Source organism: Gopherus evgoodei, chromosome 1 (genome assembly GCF_007399415.2).
Source record: "Gopherus evgoodei ecotype Sinaloan lineage chromosome 1, rGopEvg1_v1.p, whole genome shotgun sequence".
Classification (NCBI taxonomy): domain Eukaryota; kingdom Metazoa; phylum Chordata; order Testudines; family Testudinidae; genus Gopherus; species Gopherus evgoodei.
Window position 1 is genome coordinate 15,298,020 of NC_044322.1, and position 21,306 is coordinate 15,319,325.

General features: G+C 44.1%; 1 protein-coding gene across 4 annotated transcripts in view; it reads right to left on the bottom strand.

The window, feature by feature from the left end:
• PRCP (prolylcarboxypeptidase) overlaps window positions 1-21,306 on the bottom strand; it is a 76,947-nt gene that overhangs the window by 10,616 nt on the left and 45,025 nt on the right. For all 4 annotated transcript variants that reach the window (XM_030558372.1, XM_030558368.1, XM_030558384.1 and 1 more), the window contains exons 2-8: window positions 20,080-20,220; window positions 18,254-18,355; window positions 17,654-17,835; window positions 13,601-13,758; window positions 11,432-11,604; window positions 5,684-5,848; window positions 4,478-4,665 (exon numbers count right to left, since the gene is read on the bottom strand). In XM_030558372.1, the coding sequence (XP_030414232.1) occupies window positions 4,478-4,665; window positions 5,684-5,848; window positions 11,432-11,604; window positions 13,601-13,758; window positions 17,654-17,835; window positions 18,254-18,355; window positions 20,080-20,220 (1,109 nt within the window). The remainder of the gene's footprint in view (window positions 1-4,477; window positions 4,666-5,683; window positions 5,849-11,431; window positions 11,605-13,600; window positions 13,759-17,653; window positions 17,836-18,253; window positions 18,356-20,079; window positions 20,221-21,306) is intronic.

A 21,306-nucleotide genomic window follows, 5' to 3' on the forward strand; every position in this document is an offset into this window, starting at 1 on the left:
TCCCTAACGTCCGTCCCCCTGCTCCAACCTGGGATCTTAACCTGGTGTTGTCCCGGCTCATGGGACCCCCCTTTGAGCCGTTAGCTACTTGCTCCCTGCTCTACCTCTCTTGGAAAACTGCCTTTCTAGTGGCTATCACCTCAGCTAGACGGGTGTCGGAGCTCCGAGCTCTGGTGGTAGACCCCCCATATACGGTCTTCCACAAGGATAAGGTGCAGCTGAGGCCACACCCTGCTTTTCTGCCCAATGTGGTCTCAGCCTTTCATATCAACCAAGAGATTTTCCTCCCGGTTTTTTTCCCAAAACCTCACTCCTCAGGCAGGGAGCAGCAGCTCCACTCGCTGGATGTCCGTAGGGCTCTCGCGTTCTACATAGAGAGGACTAAGCCCTTCCGAAAATCCCCCCAACTTTTCGTGGCGGTAGCAGATCGTATGAAAGGTCTTCCTATCTCCTCCCAGAGGATATCCTCTTGGGTTACGTCCTGTATCAGGACTTGTTATGACTTGGCCCATGTCCCTACGGGCCGTGTGACTGCGCATTCTACCAGGGCGCAGGCGTCGTCGCTGGCTTTCCTAGCCCGTGTGCCCATCCAGGAAATCTGTCGGGCAGCGACCTGGTCATCGGTCCACACCTTTGCTTCCCACTACGCCCCGGTCCAGCAGTCGAGGGAGGATGCGGCCTTCGGAACTGCAGTGCTCCGGGCCGCGACTTCTCACTCCGACCCCACCGCCTAGGAATGGCTTGGGAGTCACCTAACTGGAATGGATGTGAGCAATCACTCGAAGAAGAAAAGACGGTTACTCACCTTTGTAACTGTTGTTCTTCGAGATGTGTTGCTCACATCCATTCCACACCCGCCCTCCTTCCCCACTGTCGGAGTAGCCGGCAAGAAGGAACTGAGGAGCGGGCGGGCCGGCAGGGGTATATATAGAGCGCCATGGCGGCGCCACTCTAGGGGGCGACCTGCCGGCCCACTGGAGTTGCTAGGGTAAAAAAGTTTCCGACGAACGTGCACGCGCAGCGCGCACACCTAACTGGAATGGATGTGAGCAACACATCTCGAAGAACAACAGTTACAAAGGTGAGTAACCGTCTTTGTTTGAATTATAGTGTTTGTTTTTCCTCAGTGGAAAAATACAGAAAGTCTTGCATCTCTCTCGGTACCTCTAATTTCAATAAATCTTAACATGGCTCAGGAGGAAAAAAAACATTCTGTATTTGCAAAACAAAACGCACAGAGCTGCACAATAAGCAAAATGCATTTGATTTAAAAGGTCGCCTGAATCAGCCCAGGGCCTTAGCAACAGTAGGTTGAGTTGCTGAGAGACCCAAAATGTACATGGACTTTAATTTCCACATGAGTGGGACCAAGAAATCCAAGCATGCAGCAGGAAAACAACACCATCCCTGGCTTTCATGGGAGAGTCTGGCTGCTCCATCCACGATTTTGGCCAATGTGCCAAGTGATGGTATTGGCAGCACTGATGTAGATTGAGAAACAATGCTCAGTAGGTGCTATATCCTGGAAGGTGCTGAGTGCTAGGATCCTGATCCACTAAGGCAGGTAAGCATGTGCTTAACTTTAAGCATATGAATAGTCCTATTTACTTCAATGCAGACTTAAAGTTAAGCTTAAGTGCTTTGCCGAGCATCTTGCAAGTAAAGAGTCTGAGAATACAAGAGAATAAATTCAAGCACACACTCATTTTTATCCAAGTGAAACAATATCCAGGAGTCAGCTATTCCTCTCCATTCACTACATGGTTACAAATGCTTCTTGAGGGACAAGTTCCAAAGCAAATCATCATCTACAAGGATCCTGGTGAGGCCTTGAAAAAAATCAAGTTTCCAGTGTAGCGTTCCTATTTCCCACCCCCATCATTGGTTCTTTAACCCTGCCATCACTGCCCACTACTGACAGTGCAAACAGAGTTTCCTAAAGGGCCCTGACCCTAAAGAAACATCCCTATGAGAAGCTCTCAACCCATCTTCTCAGACCAGTCTCATCTGTCTCCCTCACCCCTTGCCCCTCCTAGGGACCAGGAGAAGCAGCTGGGAGGAGCCTTCACAATCTGACATCACCACTCTGAAACAAGCCACTCACAACAAAAACTCTACAATCCCACGTGTTAACGGGATTAAAGTATGGTTTCCACCACGATGCAAGGTTTCATGCCATGACAACTGAAAAACTGAATAGCTTCCAATAAGACACTCTGGTATGAGAATTGCTGAGAGCGAAAGAGTCGCTGCAAACACCAAGCTCACAAAACTAAAGTTGTAATAAAGGTGTACTCTCCTGGAGAGCCATACCGCATCGGCTGTGGTCTCAGTAGCATTCACAAGCTGAGAGAGTTTGATGGAAGATCTCCAAGGAGATACAGAAGTGGTGCTGGGGATTTCTCTGAATCAATACTGACTAATGCCTCAGCACGGCGCTCTAGGACACTGCTGCTGAGGGTGTCATCTTTTGGATAAGAGGGCAGAAGTCATGAGCATTTTTGTTTCTTATGCATCTCAACGCATTTTTTGTAGGAGTAGACACATCAGTTCCAGTATCCTGGCCAAATTCCAATTTGGGTAATTACATTTGGCCTGGAGAAAATCCACCCAACAGTTCCATTCCAATATAGTATGCTTCACTCACTGTCCTAAAACTGTTGTGTCAGTTGCTTTGCAGTTAAACAGATGTTGCATTTTACTCCATGTGGGGCTGCATCTCCATGGTGGGTGTAGGGATCCTTTGTGGCCCTTCAGGATAAAAGGTGCTATATATATATGGCATTGATAATATGCCTGTCCAAAGGGAAACAGCTCAGCTTGTGGTCCAAAGTATTGTCTGTAAAGCACTTCTTTTTCATTCAAAAGCTTTTCTGGTTTCAAATGCCCTGAGCTGGCATAAATGCTTAAACATACTTTAAATATGTTTGTTTGCTCATCTGTCAATTTCTAAAGCAGAATCATACTGTACAATTGGAATCTTATTAAGAACAAGGAACAATTTGCAGGAACTAAACTAGATGATTTGAGGTTGTTTTTTTTTCTTTTTTTTATCATTTAAAGAAAGTTTTCCATCAAAGCATAGTTTTAAACTTTGGAGCAGATACCTGCTGGGGAAGGAACAGCAAGAGACTAATAAGAGAGAAAAGCAATAGGCTTTTGGAGCTAAGAGACCAAAGTCACAGGCTGAAATCCTGAGAATAATCCCTGATTCAAGACAGGATGCCTTATTTTTAAAATACACAGCTATTTACGAGGTCCCAAAGACTAATTCTGACTTTCGTTTAAAGAAGTTTCTTTTCTAAAGGAACTTGAACAATAAAACAAGAAGTCTCTCGGGGAGCTGCCAGTGGTAGGCAATCACTGGGTGCTGCGTCAGAAGGAAGACTGATCTCCCTATCAGAGTTTCTAGCTTTCTCTCTCTAAAAATAAAGGGAGGGAAGAAATCTAGACAGCGGCTTAAGAAACAATGATTAATAGTTGTTTGCTGAAAGTTGTCTCGTGTTAGGAAAGGAGGGCCGGTTTGTGAGTTTGGAGTCTATACTCCAAATTATATTTATATTCCCCTCATTTTCTTATTAAAAGAAAGATCATTCCCCATGTTACAAAGACTAGGAGATGAGCTGTAAAAGATTAGGCTACTAGTTTCTATACTGAGAGGTAGACTGGCAGAAGGCCCCCAGAATCTCTGCTAAAAGGGCCTGAGAATGAAACTGGTCAAAGGGGGCCAGATAGAGACCTAGTAGACAGACAGAAGGGCAAGGAACCCTGGGAAGGGGCAAGCTGATGTGGACTTGGTGACAGAGCTGACAGGCAGAGCCGGGGGCTGGCAACAACCAGTATTCCTGGAGTACCCCAACAAGGGGGTGTGTGAGGCTGGGCAGTCAACATCCCAGAGGGAAATTAAGAAACTCAGGCCTTGGCCAAGAGAACAGAGGGCTTGAGACATGACCCAAATGCTAGCTTCCATTTTCAGGGCCCAAAGATAAGGCTTTCAAAAGAGGGTGGGTGGCAGCTCTCCTGTATTCAGCTGAGGGAGGGAAGGTTGCTCCAGCCCACAGCAGAGGCTGTGACTCAGGGTGACAGATGGGGCAAAAGACTCCTGGTGTTGAAGTTTTTTTTTTTTAGACTTCCATTTACCGGGGAAGGGATAGCGCTCTAATTTAGCTGGAGAACTAGATGGCATTACCGTCCTGGGATGCTATGGCAATTACCACATTTACAGGTGGAGAGACAAGAACATTTCCTCACAGAAACAAAGCCACACTCCACAAAGCCATAAGCCAAATTCACCCTTCAGAGGTGCACATGTAACTCCCATCAACTTCAGCTGGGGACTCCTGGCTACGGCTACACATTAGATGACATAAAATGTGGTAGAGGGTTGTGGTTTTGGTGCTCAGAGCCCCAGATTCTATCCCCACCAGCAACTCACGCTGGTAGAGGGGGATTGTTACAGAAGCTGAAGTAAGCTCACCTGAAGATGATGTTACTGTGTGAACTGATGTTTTTCCCTCCATACACAGAAGGAATCCAGGAAGGGCGAGGTCTCACTTTCCACAGTTTGAAGCATTCTTCAGAGAAGTCATGGAAGTTCCATTTCCTAGGCTCAAACATGTCATTGACACCATCTGTGCACATTGGCATCACCATTTCTGTGCAAGCCTGGAAGGCAAGGCAGGAAAATGTAACAATGGACTCTGTGGGACACTTTAAATATGTTAGTTCTGGCTATAGCTGTACTGGAAAGGAGGACTTCTTTCAATGCCTTACATAACAATAGATATTTGCTACATATTAAAATGCAGACACTGAGTCACGAACTACTTGCCTTTCCCACTGACCTCAGTACCACTAGCCAGATGACACATCAGAAGTGGTTCTATTTGAATAAACCAGAATCAATTTACCCTTTTAAATTTACATGGACTCAAATTCAGGTTTTTCTGCTGGAACTTAAAGGTTTGCTTCTAATACAAATGTTGGTGTGAATCTTAAACCAATTGTCAAACACCCAGGAGCCCCGGGTTCTGTTCCCCGCTCTGCCGCTATCTTGCAGTGTGACCTTGTGCAAGTCACTTCCCCTCTATATATCGCAGTCTCCCCACCTATAAAATGGGGATAATGGTACTGACCTTTCATTGTCAAGTGCTTTTTGCCCTAAAGATGAAAAGTGCCATAAACATTCATTATTTTAATTCTTGACGATTTTCCCTACTGCATATCTGCAGGTCACCAAGACATATTACTCATGTCATTAAAAAGGTTCCACCCTATTCACCACCATACATACCAGCTCAAGATAATGTTCACATTCTGTTAACAGATTTCACAGAAAGAGACTGAAATAATGTTTTAAGATCACAGTCTAATTCATAGAGATCATCTAACACAAACTCCTTTGTTGGGAAGGCCAGGACTGTTCACAAAAGCTAATGATAATCCCTTGACACATTCCTATTGAGTTCTAGACGAGCTTGATTTTGGAAAAAATGAAGTCTGACAATCAGTTGGTGCAAACGGCACAGCTTGTGTTGATTTCTCAGTGAAGGTATGCCGGTTTACAGCAACCAAGGATCTGCACCCATATATTAATGCACATTAAAAGATTCTGACAGAATGAACTGAGAATTCACAGCAGCTTTGGTACTTTGGACATTTTGGAAAAGGTTTGTGTATGTACCTGATAGTACCAGCCCGTCAGCCCAAGATTCCTTGTGGCACTCTGAGATGTGTTAAGGCACGATGCAGCTCCTGAGTAGTTGTAGTAGACATTTACTGCCTGGAAAACATTCTGTAGCAATAATTTGTCTGGCAGTTTGGGATTCTTCAAGAACTTGCAAACTACCTATAGCAAGAGAAAGGGGGAAATGTCTCTAATGATGCCGTTGACACACACTGACCAAACCTGAGAACAAGTCGGGTATGGTGCACTGCTTTCTTTTGAAAGTTTTGTCAATCTGAACTACAGCATTTCTTGGACACCCTATTTAATTTTATGGTATATACTACAAAGACAATTATATTAAATCATAAAAACAAATATAAAATATTATGTGTAATGCAGCTGAGTTATTTTGCTGCTAGTACCCAACATTTTGAGTTTCCCAATTTTATTTCAACTGTACAATCTTAATATTGCGTTAGAGGTTTCTGCATCTGTGATAAATGAAGGGGAGGGGTAGTTCCCTTTTATGGACACCCAGCCAGCCCGTTAGCTATAAAATCCATCTTGGTAGCTGCTCTCTACTTGCTTTACCTGTAAAGAGTTAAAAAAAAAAAAAAGTCTCCAGATGAAGAAAAGGGAGTGGGCACCTGACCAAGAGAGCCAATGGGAAAGCTAGAACTTTTAAAAGTGGGGAAAAAACTTCCCTTTGTGGGTCTGTTGTTCTCCGGGGAAGAGGGGAACAGGGGAGCACTTGCACTGTGAGAAGCTGAAGGCCAGATGTGAAAATCATCAGATCATATCTAGAACTACTTATTTGAAAACCCCCAAATATGTAAGTAGATCAGGAATGTTTAGAAAGACAAGAATAAGGTTATTTATTTTATTTCTGTAAGGCTTGTGGACTCTGTGCAAACCCCAAATGCTTTTGTGTAGCTTGTAACCTTTAGGCTGGACCTCAAGAAGGTTATTCCTGATGTTTAATTTTTGTATGTGGTTTTTTAAATCTAGCAAAAGCCTACGTTTCAGATGTATTTTCTTTCTTTGTGTTTTTAATAAAATTTACCTTTTTTACTAACAGAATTTGGATTTTTGTGTCTGAAGAGGTTTGTGTACATGTTTTTAGTTAGCTGGTGACAACAGATGATTTCTTTGTTTTCCTTTCTTGGCTCTTCCCTGGAGCAGGGTGAAAGGGCTTGAGGGTACCCCAAAGGAAGGAATTCCCAAGTGTGCCTTCCTGAGTTCCAAGGGGTTCTCCATTTGGTGGTGGCAGCATCTACCCATCCAAGGTCAGAGAAAAGCTGTAACCTTGGGAGTTTAACACAAGCCTGGAGTGGCCAGTATTAATTTTTAGAGTCCTTGCAGACCCTCACCTTCTGCACTCAAAGTGCCAGAATGGGGAATCAGCCTTGACAGCATCCAATTCCCTTGCTTTTTAAAAATAGCTTATGCTTTATAATTAGAAAAGTTAATAAATAATTTGGGGTTCCTTTGGGATGAAAAACGTCTCCTAAAAATGTAAGTTCATTGCATCTAGCACAATGGGGCTCCAATCCATGTCTGGGGCTTCTAGATGCTACTGTAATATAAATCAACATAAATTGGGAAGTTTCTCATTTTTAAATTGATACTGTTTTTAATCATTCTAGCAGTTGTTTTATTTCTTCAGCTCTGGAAAACATATTGGAAGGAGGCACTGTCCTGCTGGAAAATTCAATCAATGCTGGGTTTGGTTTGTAGCTCAGGATTAAATCCTGGCCTACATCACACCATGATCTGCCTCCACACAGATTTTCCCCCTTCCCAAACAGAAGAGGTATGTGGCAGCTGACTCCTGATAACAGCTCCCTTCTTATCTCCTGCTCTGTGGAGGGCCCTCAGTAAGTATGGGATTTACATGAGAAAGGGCACAGACTGAGCATCCCAATGGTAAGTATCGGGGGGGGGTCAGGGCACATACATCAGACCCCAGTTCCCAACCCAGGCCTCATTTGGGTGGCCATGGGAATCTCTGTTAGTGCGCTCCTGCCAGGGACTGGGGGAGATGCACCAGGGCTCTAGAGCAGTAGTGAAGTCACATGGATGCCTTTGCCAACAGTTCTGGCTACCTGCAGACCTTCTGGGATCTACACGGTTTGGGGGCAGGCTCCCTAGCTCATTGTGGGAATGTGTGTGTGTGTTGGAGGGAGGGGGCAGTGTGCAAATCCTGTCCCTGTCCCCGTGAAAAGATAATCAGGAAGAAACTCTGGGAGGGGATATTTGTGTAGCTTTCCTCTCCTCTTAGCCTCTCCCACAGACTTATGGGGGGCAGAGGTGTGCAATTCAGCCCCCTGCAGGATGCGGAGAGTACATGTAACTCCCCCAAAGCTCAAGGGAGTTACTGGTGCTCAGCAGAATATAGCTCCCTTTGGGCTGCGAATAACATTCAGTAAGATGTGTTCTTTCCTCCTGTTAGCTAACAGAGTGCCTAATACAAGGTAAAATCCTACCATAGAAGAGGTAGTTACCAGTTTTAGCACAAGTTAGCAGGTTGAAGTAGGGGCCATGGGGGAGCCTTGAGTTGTCTGTGACCTGCGAACTCAGGCAGTTCACAGTTTTAACATGAGTGAGCAGGTCACAGGCAACTCCAGGCTGCCCCATAGTAGTGTTAACACAAGTTAACCTCTACTTTGACCTGCTAACTCTTGCTTCATCACTAGGATTTTACCTTGTGTTAGCTAACAGGAGACAAGAACTGACACTTAGGCCTTGTCTTTACTAGTACGTCACCAACTCTTCTGCCATCATTATTAAGAGAGCTTTCTGCATTGGCTAGTTTCAGTGCTTAGTTTGGGCCAGGGCTTGCCAGGGCTGAGCCCCGGCACCGCTAGGCTTGGCAGTTCATAGCCCTGGCACCTCTGGGCTTGTTGCATCAGTTATGAATGTAAAACAATTGCTTGAGACCCAGCACCTTACTGCTTGAGCGCCAGCACCTCTTCCATAATAAATGAAGCACTGACTAGTTCACTAACCAGCTCTGCCCCTGAGCAGTTAAAGGCACTGAAAGCTCACTCACTAGTGCCCTGGTGCCTTGCAGAAGGTAAAGATGAGAGTCTAAAGAGCTGCAGACAGCCCTACTTCTGTAGATCAAGCACCAGGGTGAAAGCAGAGAGACCAATCACTTCTCAGAGGGCACCATCCGCCCACACTAGAGAAAGGATTATGCAGACACATTCAGCTATTCTAACAGTTTTCTTCCCCTAAGCTCTCAATACCCTTCTCACTCAGCTAATCACATTAGTTTTGTCATTAGAGCTCACATTTCATAAAAGGTACCTAAACAGCTTAAGCCACCCAGAGAGGCCGCATACATTAGAAGCGCCAAGACAAACAGAAGGAAGGATTTTCTATTTCATATCTTACTGAGCCACTGTGGCTCACTCAAACCTTTGAGCTCCCTCTATCAGTAACAGAACAGCAAATTCAGGGATGGGAGTGAGACAGCGAAGTGCATCCTTCAAGCTCTATTTAGACAGACAAGAGACTGAAATCGAACTGAGGGTATTTATGCTGGTGGAAGAGCAGCAAAGGACAGGTGAATTTCCATTCTCCCCCGCTTTCCTTTCTTTTCCCTTCCACCAGTCAAGTCTGTGGTTATTTCTGTATGCATGTTTCAGCTTTTGTTAACAAGCCAGAGCAAGTCAAGCCCACCTATGCACACAACATGACAATACACAGTGCAAGGACGTGACAAGAAAACCACTCTGAAGCCCAATTCAGCAAATCCCTTACTCGTCTCCAGATTCTGCTTTCATTGCCCACCCAAAGTAGTACCTCATGCTCAAATCCAAGGGACCATTCCTAAGGGACTACTCAGTATGAGCAGAAGTGCTTGGGTCCCATTCAAATAAACCACACTACCCACATTAGCAAGATTTTCCCAGCAGGATCAATCCCTTATGTAGCATATAAAACCAAGTCTGCTGACTAAAGGAGATCAACAGTTTGTCTGTTCAGAATTTAGGTTTAATGAAGGATAAACACTGGTATTGACTTTCTTTCTTTTAATTTTACCTACTGTACTTCATTGGTAATTCACAGTAACTCAAAATGACTCAGAGGAATTCACTGAGTGGTTAGCAGAGTAGAGGCAGGCAAGACCAAAAAGTGGCTCAGAGGCACAGAGCACTCCAAATAAGTAGGCTGGCAAATAAGGGAGAGGATGTGGAGAACTGCAGCCAGGAGGTCAGAACACAGCTGCAGGAACAGTCTAGTTCCAGCACTTCGGGCCTCTAAAGACCAGAGGGATTTGGAAAGATCATAAGAGGAAAAGGCAACAGCTGAGATCATAGCAGATGAAGGTATGAATAACGAGGGGAGCCGAGGGAAGTAAAGACCGATAGCGACTTTCCAACAAGATGATGAAAGAGAAAAAAAAATGTTTTGGGGCGGAGGATTCGCTCTACAGAGCCAACATGGAGTAAAAAAGAATTAAACATATTTTTGACACTAAAAATCAAGCAGATGCGACTCCAATACACACAGGCAGCAGATCTGATGAGCCAGAAAGAGCATTTTTACATGATCACTTGGCAAAGCAGAGCACGCTGAGGTTTGTGATAAGGTCTAAGGAGAGGAAAGTGGAACAAGGAGCTGATTTTAAAATTCCCTTTCCTGATGTCAAAAGAAAAGGACAGCACTGCCAACCAAAAGCAGGTTATAAATCTATTGTGGGACAGGAGGAGAAAATATAGCAGAAACCTGTTACATGTGTAACCTCATTGCATCCAAAATTGCATTCCTTTAGACAGGGCTCTCTCTCGAGACCTTTGATAAACAACGTATATTCATTGAGCCAACCCATTACTTCACCAGGCCAGTGAAGCCATCTTCTGTGTTGCTTTACTGGAATGAAAAAGTTCTAATTCAAACGAAATTCAATGTATTGGACCCAATCTTGAAAGGTGTGGAGCACCCTCCACTCTCACTCAGTCAGAATTGAGGGTGTTCCAGTAGCAAGATTTGCCTATCCCTGATCTAGGAGCTAACTTTTTGGCCCGAGGGCCACATTTGAGAATAGAAATTATATGGAGGGCCATGAATGCTCACAAAATTGGAGTTGGGCTGTGGGAGGGTTCCGGTTGGGGGTGCGGGCTCCAAGATAAAGTCAGAAATGAGGAGTTCAGAGTGTGGGTGGGGGCTCCAGGCTGGGGAATGCAGGCTCCAGCTGTGGGTGCGGGCTCTGGAGTGGGGCTGGAGATGAGGAGTTTGGGGTGCAGGAGGGTGCTCTGGACTGGGATCAAGGGATTCGGAGGGGGATCAAGGCTGGGGCAGGGGGTTGGGGCATGGGGAGAGGCTCTAGGGGGCAAGCTCCCGGTGGTGCTTACCTCAAGCAGCTCTGCATGCTGCCCCATCCGCAGGCACCGTTACTGCAGCTCCCACTGGTTGTGGTTCCCAGCTAATGGGAGCTGCAGGGGCGGTACTTGGGGCGGGTACAGCATGCAGAGCGGAGGCCACTGGCGGCCCCTACACATAGGAGCCAGAGTGGGGGCCAGGCCGCTGTTTCCGGGAACTGCATAGCACGACCCCTGACCCTGCTTCCCAGCTGGGGTTCGAGGGCTAGAATAAAACAGCTTGTGGGCTGCATTCGGCCCACGGGCCATAGTTTGCCCACCCTTCCTAGATCATGTGGATTTTCTTTACTTTTTAAAAGAAGCAATTTGCAGTAAATCAGTGTGTCCCAGCCTAAAGCTGAATCAGTTATAGAAAATGTAGATACTCATTTACCTGAATGGGCCAAGCTGGCAGGGGCTGTAAGAAATCAGCTTTATACGGATAGTTCACCATTGCCAAATTTACCCATGTTTCACTTAGCCAAGCTTTCAGCACAGCAGCATCTTGCTTGCTTTTTAATGGGCTGCACAAGTGAAATGCGCTGGAAAGCCACTTCAAACCTTCATCTAAGCAAGAAGACACACAAATTAGTGGTTAATGTTCCTGGAGTCAGTCATACATCATAAAGGCTATGGATAGTGAGGACTCGAAACATGCCCATTAGTGCAGCTTCTCTCTTAACCTCTTCCAGTCCCTCAATGTAATTAATCCACTGAAATTTCTTCATGTGTACGCAAGCTTTCCTGAGAGCAGAATCTGGTCCAGTGAGTATTTCAGTGAATGGATTACTTGGAGATATGTGGATAGTGCATATCAAGCACATTAGGTTAATGTAAATCTGGCTGGTGTCTGACATATTAATATAGTGAAAGTGCTGGCTGAACGTACAAGAGCTGCCACAAGATAACTTACAGGACTCTGCTTGCCCTTCTTTCCTTTGTTTTGACTGGTTAAGAATCCCTCGGACTCAGTTTCCCATTTTTACAGACTAATTTATAATACTGGTTTCTCTAGTGGGATCCTGAACTAGAACAGGAAAATAAATTTTAAAATCCCTGTGCTCTAGGTAGGCTGCAATCTCATCTGATCTCTCCACCCTAGTGCTAAATGATAAATAGAGCAATGGCCAATTAAGATTTTTCCTTCCTCCATTCCTGTTTATTTTTAAGCTAGGTTAAAAGCAAAAACAAACAGACTTACCTTTAAGGTCTGCTCTCCCATCCTCTTCCCTTCACCTTTTCTCATGAAATTAAGGATGTTGCCCTCCTTCCCAGTTTGTACTGGGCTGGAATGTGATAGCGATTCCTTAAATTATGATCTGGAGCCAACTCCAGATCTGAAGTTTTCCCAGTGGTCAGGAAGGTTTGGACCTGGATTTTAAACCACTATAAAACTTGCACAAACTGAATGCTCAGTGCTGCCCAGAGGGGGGCAAAGAAGGGCAATTTGCCCCAGGCCCAGGGGCCCCCACGGGAGTTTTTCGGGGCCCCTGGAGCAGGGTCCTTCACTCGCTCCGGGGCCCCCGGAAAACTCTTGCGGGTCCCGGGCCCCCGGAGCTTCTTCCGCTTCCGGACTTCGCCAGCAGGGGGTCCTTCCACTCTGGGGCGGAAGGACCCCCCGCCACTGAATTATCGCTGAAGTGGCACCCACCGCTGAAGTGCAGCCGGGCCTTTGGCGGTAATTCGGTGGCGAGGGGCCCTTCTGTTCCGCGACCTGCCACCGTAGTGCCCCAACGACCTGCGGCGGGGCCTCCCCGCCGCTGAATTACCTCTGAAGACCCGGCTGCACTTCGACAGCGGGTCCCGCTTCGGCGGTAATTCGGCGGCAGAGGGTCCCCGCTGCGGATCTTCGGGACACCTTGGTGGCGGGTCTCGGAGTGGAAGGACCCCCAGCTGCTGAAGACCCCAGGCCCCCGGAATCTTCTGGGCGGCCCTGCATATGCTATGCCATCAGCAAGATCTATCTTTAAGTTACCTTCCCCTTTTGAAAGGCTGATATCAGCAGACTTCAGAAATAGCATTTCAGTGGTAGCTAACCTCTTTTCTTTTCCCCATTCCAGATAGAGGAAAGGGCATAGCACTCTAGATCTAGACTAAGGTCTGCTATTTTTTAATCATTTTAAACAGCCTAGTTAGTTACTAGCTACAGTACTGAGCATGCAGATGTGTCATGGACTGTGTTAGGCTATTGCAAGGTTTGGCCCTGGAAAACAAGGTAGACAAAGCTAGGACTCGAGCAGCGTGGAAATCAGGGTTGTTGGTTTTTTTGTCTGTAGTTGTTTACTTTAACAAATGTCTCCTGTTTCTATGTGGTATGATAGCATCATCCACTTTCAAAGTCAACTCCAAATGGTCTCATTAAAAAAAGTTAATTTTTTAAATGTAAAAGCTAACCCATAACAGCAGATGAAGCCTATGTTAAAAAAAAATTAATGATACACATGAGACAATCACTCACACTTTGTGCAATTTCAAATTTACAATGATTCTCTTTAGGCAAATTGCTTGAACTTCGTGATCCTTCAAAAAACATGATTCCTGAAAGGTCTTGCCAACTTCCTACCTGTGGAGGAGATGCGGTTAATGGCCCCCCAGGAATTCAGGATGCTCTCTGAGCAGCACTGCCCGCTCTTTTTGAAATCATTTGTCACTATACTGTAGAAAGTGCCACAGGGTACCAAATCCTCAAACTGCCAGATTGGGGCAGAGGCTGCAAGAGCTCTGTAGATGGAGACAGAAAGACAAGACTGTTTGGTGACACGTGCATCTAGCACCTCTAAAAAAATGAATCTCTGTCCTCATGGCAACACTTTCTTCACAGCTGCTGTCTTCTAATTAAAAGCTTCTAAAAATAGGTGCTTATAATTCATCTGTGACATTCTTGACTGAGAATTACATGAACAATACCTACATTTGCAAAAATATTCCACAAAATGGAGTGCAAAGCAAGTGGAAGTTTCAGCCATGTCAGATTATCTTTGGACAATCATGGGAGACAGGAGAGATTCCAGAAGACTGGAAAAGGGCAAATATAGTGCCCATCTATAAAAAGGGAAATAAAAACAAACAACCCAGGAAACTACAGACCAGTTAGTTTAACTTCTGTGCCAGGGAAGATAATGGAGCAAGTAATTAAGGAAATCATCTGCAAATACTTGGAAGGGGGTAAGGTGATAGGGAATAGCCAGCATGGATTTGTAAAGAGCAAATCATGTCAAACCAATCTGATAGCTTTCTTTGATAGGATAATGAGTCTTGTGGATAATGGAGAGGCGGTGGATGTGGTATACCTAGACTTAAATAAGGCATTGATACAGTCTCGCATGATATTCTTATCAATAAACTAGACAAATACAACTTAGATGAGGCTACTATAAGGTGCGTGCATAACTGGCTGGATAACTGTACTCAGAGAGTAGTTATTAATGGTTCCCAATCCTGCTGGAAAGGTAAAACAAGTGGGGTTCCGCAGGGGTCTGTTTTGGGACCGGCTCTGTTCAATATCTTCATCAGCGACTTAGATATTGGCATAGCAAGTACGCTTATTAAGTTTGCAGATGATACCAAACTGGGAGGGATTGCAACTGCTTTAGAAGATAGGGTCATAATTCCAAATTATCTGGACACATTGGAGAAATGGTCTGAGGTAAACAGGATGAAGTTTAATAAAGACAAACGCAAAGTGCTCCACTTCGGAAGGAACAATCAGTTTCACACATACAGAATAGGAGGAGACTGTCTAGGAAGGAGTATGGCAGAAAGGGATCTAGGGGTTATAGTGGACCACAAGCTAAATATGAGTCAACAGCGTGATGCTGTTGCAAAAAACGCAAACATGATTCTAGGATGCATGAACAGGTGTGTTGTGAGCAAGACACGAGAAGTCACTCTTCCGCTCTACTCTGCACTGGTTAGGCCTCAACTGGAGTATTGTGTCCAGTTCTGGGAACTGCATTTCAAGAAAGATGTGGAGAAATTGGAGAGGGTCCAGAGAAGAGAAACAAGAATGATTAAAGGTCTAGAGAACATGACCTATGAAGGAAGGCTGAAAGAATTGGGTTTGTTTAGTCTGGAAAAGAGAAGACAGAGGGGACACGATAGCAGTTTTCAGGTATCTAAAATGGTGTCATAAGGAGGAGGGAGAAAACTTGTTCATCTTAGCCTCTAAGGATACAACAAGAAGCAATGGGCTTAAACTGCAGCAAGAGAGGTTTAGGTTGGACATTAGGAAAAAGTTCTAACTGTCAAGGTGGTTATACACTGGAATAAATTGCCTAAGGAGGTTGTGGAATCTCCGTCTCTGGCAATATTTAAGAGTAGGTTAGATAAATGTCTATCCGGGATGGTCTAGACAGTATTTGGTCCTGCCATGAGGGCAGGGGACTGGACTCAGTGACCTCTCGATGTCCCTTCCAGTCCTTGACTCTATGAATAAAATGCTAGTTCAAACATTTTTACAAATTTTGCAGGCTCTTAGTCCATGTTTATATTTATTTGTACAGTAGTGTCTAGAGACCCCAACTGAGATCAGGCCCAGTGTATTAGGCACTGTAGATGGATGGAGAGAGACAGACAGACAGACTAAAGAGACAGTCTGTGCCCCAAGACTTTACCATCTAAATAAACAAGGCAGACAAAGGGTGGCAGAATTATTATCCCTATTTTACAGATGGGACTTTGGGGCACAGAGAGGCTAAGTGACTTGCCCAAGGTCACATGGAAAGTCTACTGTGGAACTGGGAACTGAACCCAGAGCTCTCAAGTCACAGGCCAGTGCCATAACCACAAGACAATCCTTTCCCGACAGCTATACAGTAATCCTACTAGGGTCTGATACAATACAAAATAGCAGTGGCTGCCTAGGTCATAACAGCCCCAGAAGGCTATGGATGCTGGCTCTGTGGCAGGAGAGGCTTAGATGCTGCAAAGCAAAGTCACCAAAAGAACCTTCCCATGATGAACTGTGAAGCTGTCCAAGGAAAGAGAGCATCCAGTAGTCAACTCTTGGGACAGCTGGGCAGACTGCATGCTGAGGCAAAGACCATGTAAGTTACAAACAACTCTACTAACTCGCTTGCATGTTTCCTGGAGGGTGGTAAGGTTGGCTCAGGCATTTGGAGGGCATATAGAGGAGCTTCTCTTACTTCTAGACACCAAGAAGAGAGCTTATGTTCACAATGGCATTGTGGGAAATGCTTACCCTCCAACACCATAGTTTATCCTGGAGCCTCTCCCTTTCCTCATGATGAGAAGAGGAATATAAACAGAGGTGCTGAGTTTTCAGTCCAGTGCGACTCTTTGCTTTTCTCCTTACCTGACGTTCAGAAAAAAGAGGGCAGCCAAGTGAAGTTTCATGAACTTGGCCTATCCCATATGAAGTTCTTCCCTAGCCAGATGAGGGAAAGCTTGCCTGCACTTTAAGCCGTCAGGGGTGAGGAGAGTCCCACACTCAACTACATTTGCTGCATCAAGGAACAAAAATAGCCATTGTAAAACATATTGGCACTGCTCAGATATTCACCGAGTAAGAGTTTGGGGTTATGCCAAAAATCCCAATCACTTTTTTCTTTTTGTTAATAAATTTTAAAAGTTACCTCGCCCCAGAGAGAGACAAAATCTTATCTGCCATCTGCAACTTTTAAGGACAATGGAGCCTGAAAAAATCAGGAGACTCAAAAAGTCAATTTTCTTAAAAGGGATCATTTTAAAGTAATTAGAACTTAATTAACAGGTTTACTTGAAAATCCTCAGAAAAAAGTCAACACTAGCTGCCAGCTTTCATATGTATTTCCCTTCCTCAAATCTTTGGAATCTCCTAGAGGGACAGAATTACCAACACTGAGGTGCTCAAATGGACCAGCATACCCAGCATGCAAACACTCCTCAAAACAGAGACACCTCCACTGGCTTGGGCACGTGTGCCAAATGAATGATGGGTGCATCTCAAAGGACATCCTCTACGGTGAAGTGACATCTGGAAAAAGACTCAAAGGGTGCCCAAAATTGTATTTCAAGGATGCATGCAAGCGAGACTCAAAGAAATGGACCTGGATGTGGATCACTGGGAAGATCACACTCGAAACCACAGCCTTTGGAAGTAAGAGCTTAAAGGTCTCCGGGGTTACGAGAGGAAGCAGTCCAGCCTAGTAGAGGAGAAAAGAGTGCACAGAAGACAGAGCCCAAAGGGTCGAAACATCGCCTTTATATGTGATAGATGCAGCAGAGATGGTCTCTCTCGAGTGATTCTCTTCAGCCACAGTCGCAGCTGCCATAAAGCCAACTGAGTAAATTCTTTACCACTCGGGGGCGCATTTCCATGGCCTCTTGAGACTGAAGGGTGCCTATTACTACGAACTGGTAGATTCTGTTCTGTAAATTTTGGAAGAGATGGTTATTGGCTGAAGAATAAAATAAGAGGTTGAATCCCTGTTTTAGATGAAAAATTTAACAAAATCTTAACTCTGAGCTTTCAAGAGTGCCTCCACAATATTCATAGCTATAAATGCAAACTATAAATGCAAAGAAGGATTAGGTCTTCCTAACAAATCCTTCTATTTCCAGGTCATTTTTTATGTGCCATTTCTGATCTGTGTTTAAGCACAGCAACTGCACTTACCCAACCACCACATGAGGGTATTTCATTCTAAACCAGGCTGAAAGCATCCCTCCATAGGAACCCCCTATGGCAATCACAGGGGCATTTAGGGCTCCTGGAATTGTCTCCTTTACGTGCTGAATTAGTATCGCAAAGTCTGCCAGAGCTTGTTCTGACGTCAGGTAATTCAGGTGTTTGGAATCCTGAAACAAGAACATATTATACAGCATGGGACAGATTTTCAAACACCAATCTTTGTTTTTCCATTTGCAATTTGTAAGCTGCTGAGGATCACGGTGGCTACATTTGGGCAACAAGTGAATTGATCTCTGCAAGTGTAGCTTATAATTCTAGAAATCCCTAGAGGCTTTTGAAAGCTACTGTATAGAATCAACAGTTATAGAAAATGTAACTCTCCTGCCATACATATTAGTAAACGTAGCCAAATCCTGCTCACATTACTCATGCAAGTAGTTACTATGTAGTCAATAGGGTTACTCACATGAGTCAAGACAGCAGGATTTATACTAGCATAGGAGAATTTTAAGGAGAAAGGAAGCAGCCAATTCTTCTCAACAGCCTTGAAACCAGTGGGTGATCAGAGTGGGAAAAGGCACTTACGCTGTAAGACTTATTTCCGAAGGGCAAGGATTCTCCATAGTATCTGTGTTCAGCAAATATTAACATGGCATTAAGTTCTTCTGCCACGTCCCACATAAAACCCTGGGAGGAAAAGAGATGTTTAAAACAATGAGCAGACACTGAATTAATACATACTTTCATTTAAATATACCCATTAAACTCATATTCTTCAATAGGGAAGATGCCCCTGAGACAGTTACTAGTCACTCAACTATTGTCTAAGGATAGTAAAAGTAAAGAGAACTAGACGGGTACAGAATGTAATGGAGACTTACTAAATCACCAAAAATATTCACAGGGCCAAAATTCTGCATGGGGCATGTGAGTACGCAAAAAGAGAAACATATCAGGTGAGGGAAAGTGCTATACACCAATATTGTACCAGAGCCGGTTCAGGTAATGCTGCCATAACTGTTGTAGCAAAAGGGACGTGGCTCATGGGAAATCTATGAATAAAGATATGCACATCTCAGGATTCTGATTAAGTTACAGGTGACATGAATGTCATTTTGCGGCAAACACTATATAAAGAGGGCTTCTGATTTCGGTTTTAACTGATAAAAACCAATAAGACATCCCTGACATTAATAACCCCCTGAAATCAGTGTTCATCCAGGAAACATTAAAACAACACTGGAACTGGTTACTTGTATCTAGGGGCTTGTCTACATGGAGCAGTAATGCATACTATGCGGGTGTGATTTCTAAAGCACAGTCACATGTTGTGCATTAATTGGTCTGTATAGTCCCTGCTGCTGCATGCTAAAGCATATACTACTGTAATGAGTAATGTATATATTGCAGTATATACAAAGAGAAGGTCCCCAACCTCCCTCCCGACCCGATTTTTGGATATCTACGTAAAACTCAAAAATTGCTAAAAATTAACCCTGAAAAACAGAAGTCCTGTCTATAATCTATATAATAAGATTCCAAGAACGTTACTCTGAGGTGTGATGGTCTGATATCTAGATTATCTATTGAGTCAGTGTGAAGTGATGGAAATAGCTACAAGCATGGTTGAAAGCTCTTTTTGTTCAGAATATCTCCAAGTTCTATCACCACTAGGATTTGAAATCTGTTACCATCCCATTTTTTAAGTTCTCAACCATTTTGACTTGAGGAATTATACCCATGTGGCAGCAAGGCATGTATCTATGCCATGGTGACAGTCCTAGACATTGGTTGAGTTACCTCTTATATCACAATCACCAGCCTAATTCTAAAGCTAATTTATATGCAACAATTTCATTGCTTGTATGGAGTGCACTGATGGAGGATTACTTGGCCCAACTACCACATCTGTGTGACAGCATGGATGTTCAGTTACTAATATTATGTATAATAGAGACTTTCCTATGGTGATCATCAACTTAGTATCAGACCACCTCAAAAAGAACAATGAATCTAGACTCAACTCCCCTAAAGGCAGTGGTGTATTGTAAACTCCATTTTACAGATGGGGAATCTAAAACAACATGATGTGAGATGACTTACCAAAATCTCCTGATAAGCAGTCCGGTGTCTAAACCACAATATCACCCTTCCTCTCAGGACCTGATTTACAACCCTTTGAAATCAATGGAAGTATTTGCATTTACCTCAATGGGCTTTGAATTAGGATCTAAACTCCTTTATTTTGTTTGTTCTTTTAGCTTACTGTTCCTCAAGGAACACTATTATTTTAATCAAAATTACTGCAGACTTGGATTTTAAAATATGTATTCCGATGCTGTCTCCCACTAATATGCCACACTGTAAAAGGAAGAGGAATATTAGAGAACAAAAATCTATTTTATACACACCGTATTATTGCAAAACCAGGTGATATCGCCTTCATTGCCAGTGTAAAAGAGAATCGATCCATTGTTTTTTCTCCAGTGCTGATCTGCTACTAGGTACCGCTGTTGGAATGTAAGATCTTGATCAAATCCAAAATGATCAATCTGTGGGAATGAACAGACAAAAACAAACCATCAAATAGCTTCAGAAAGGTCTAATAAGGTCAAGGAGTAAAAGTGCTGACATAAGATGAGATTCACCAAGACTGAAAAACATAATTAAACCCAAGAATCTTTGACTCTAATACACTGAAACTGATTTAAAGTTTTTCCTCTCCAAGAGACAGTTAACCAAGGTTGGCTGAAGGCTGTACACTCAAGACAGAAGTGAAATTTAATCTCAGTTACAAAAGATATACGCAGTTTTAATAGCATCATATTTAAAGGTGACGCTCTCCAGGAGTTCAGGCCTCCCATACTATTGATATTGCAGTAGCATCTAGAAGACCTGCATCAGGGATCAGAACCCCATTTGCTAGATGCTCTCCAAACATAGTAAAAAATACAGTCTTTGTCCCATATTGATTACAGTCTTGTGTCAGGTTCTGGGTGCAATCCAAACCAATGAATGCCATCAACTTAGGTGCCTTAAATGCTCTGCTGCTATGGCTCACAGCCTGGACAGCAACACCCAGCAGACAAGCACGCACTGAGCGTCTGTGTATTAAGCAGCCCTGGCTCAGCATTCTGGATTCCAGCCAGCTGCTTGTTACACCCCAGCCACACTCTGGTATCTATTAGTCAAGTGGCTAATTAGATGACTCCAACACTCCCAGTCCCAAGATTTCCCAAAACCACATGTTCTGTAATGTCCAGCCCTCTCCTGGATAATAAGGTTTGTTCGTTCCTCTAAAGAGACAAAATTCGCAGCGTACCACTGTAAGTCAAAAACACAGCACTGGGCTGGTTTAGATTAAAAGTAAAACAAGCTTATTAACAAAAGGAGGTAGGATTTTAAGTGAGTTCAAGTATAAAGAACACAGTTAGAAATAGTTACAAGCAAATAAAGGTGAAAAATGCTTTCTAGAGACTAAGGGTACGTCCAGACTACCCGCCGTATCGGCGAGTAGCGATCGATTTATCGGGATCGATATATCGCGTCTCATCGAGACACAATATATCAATTTCCGAACGTGCTCCCTGTTGACTCCGGAACTCCACCAGAGCGAGCGGCGGTAGCGGAGTCGATGG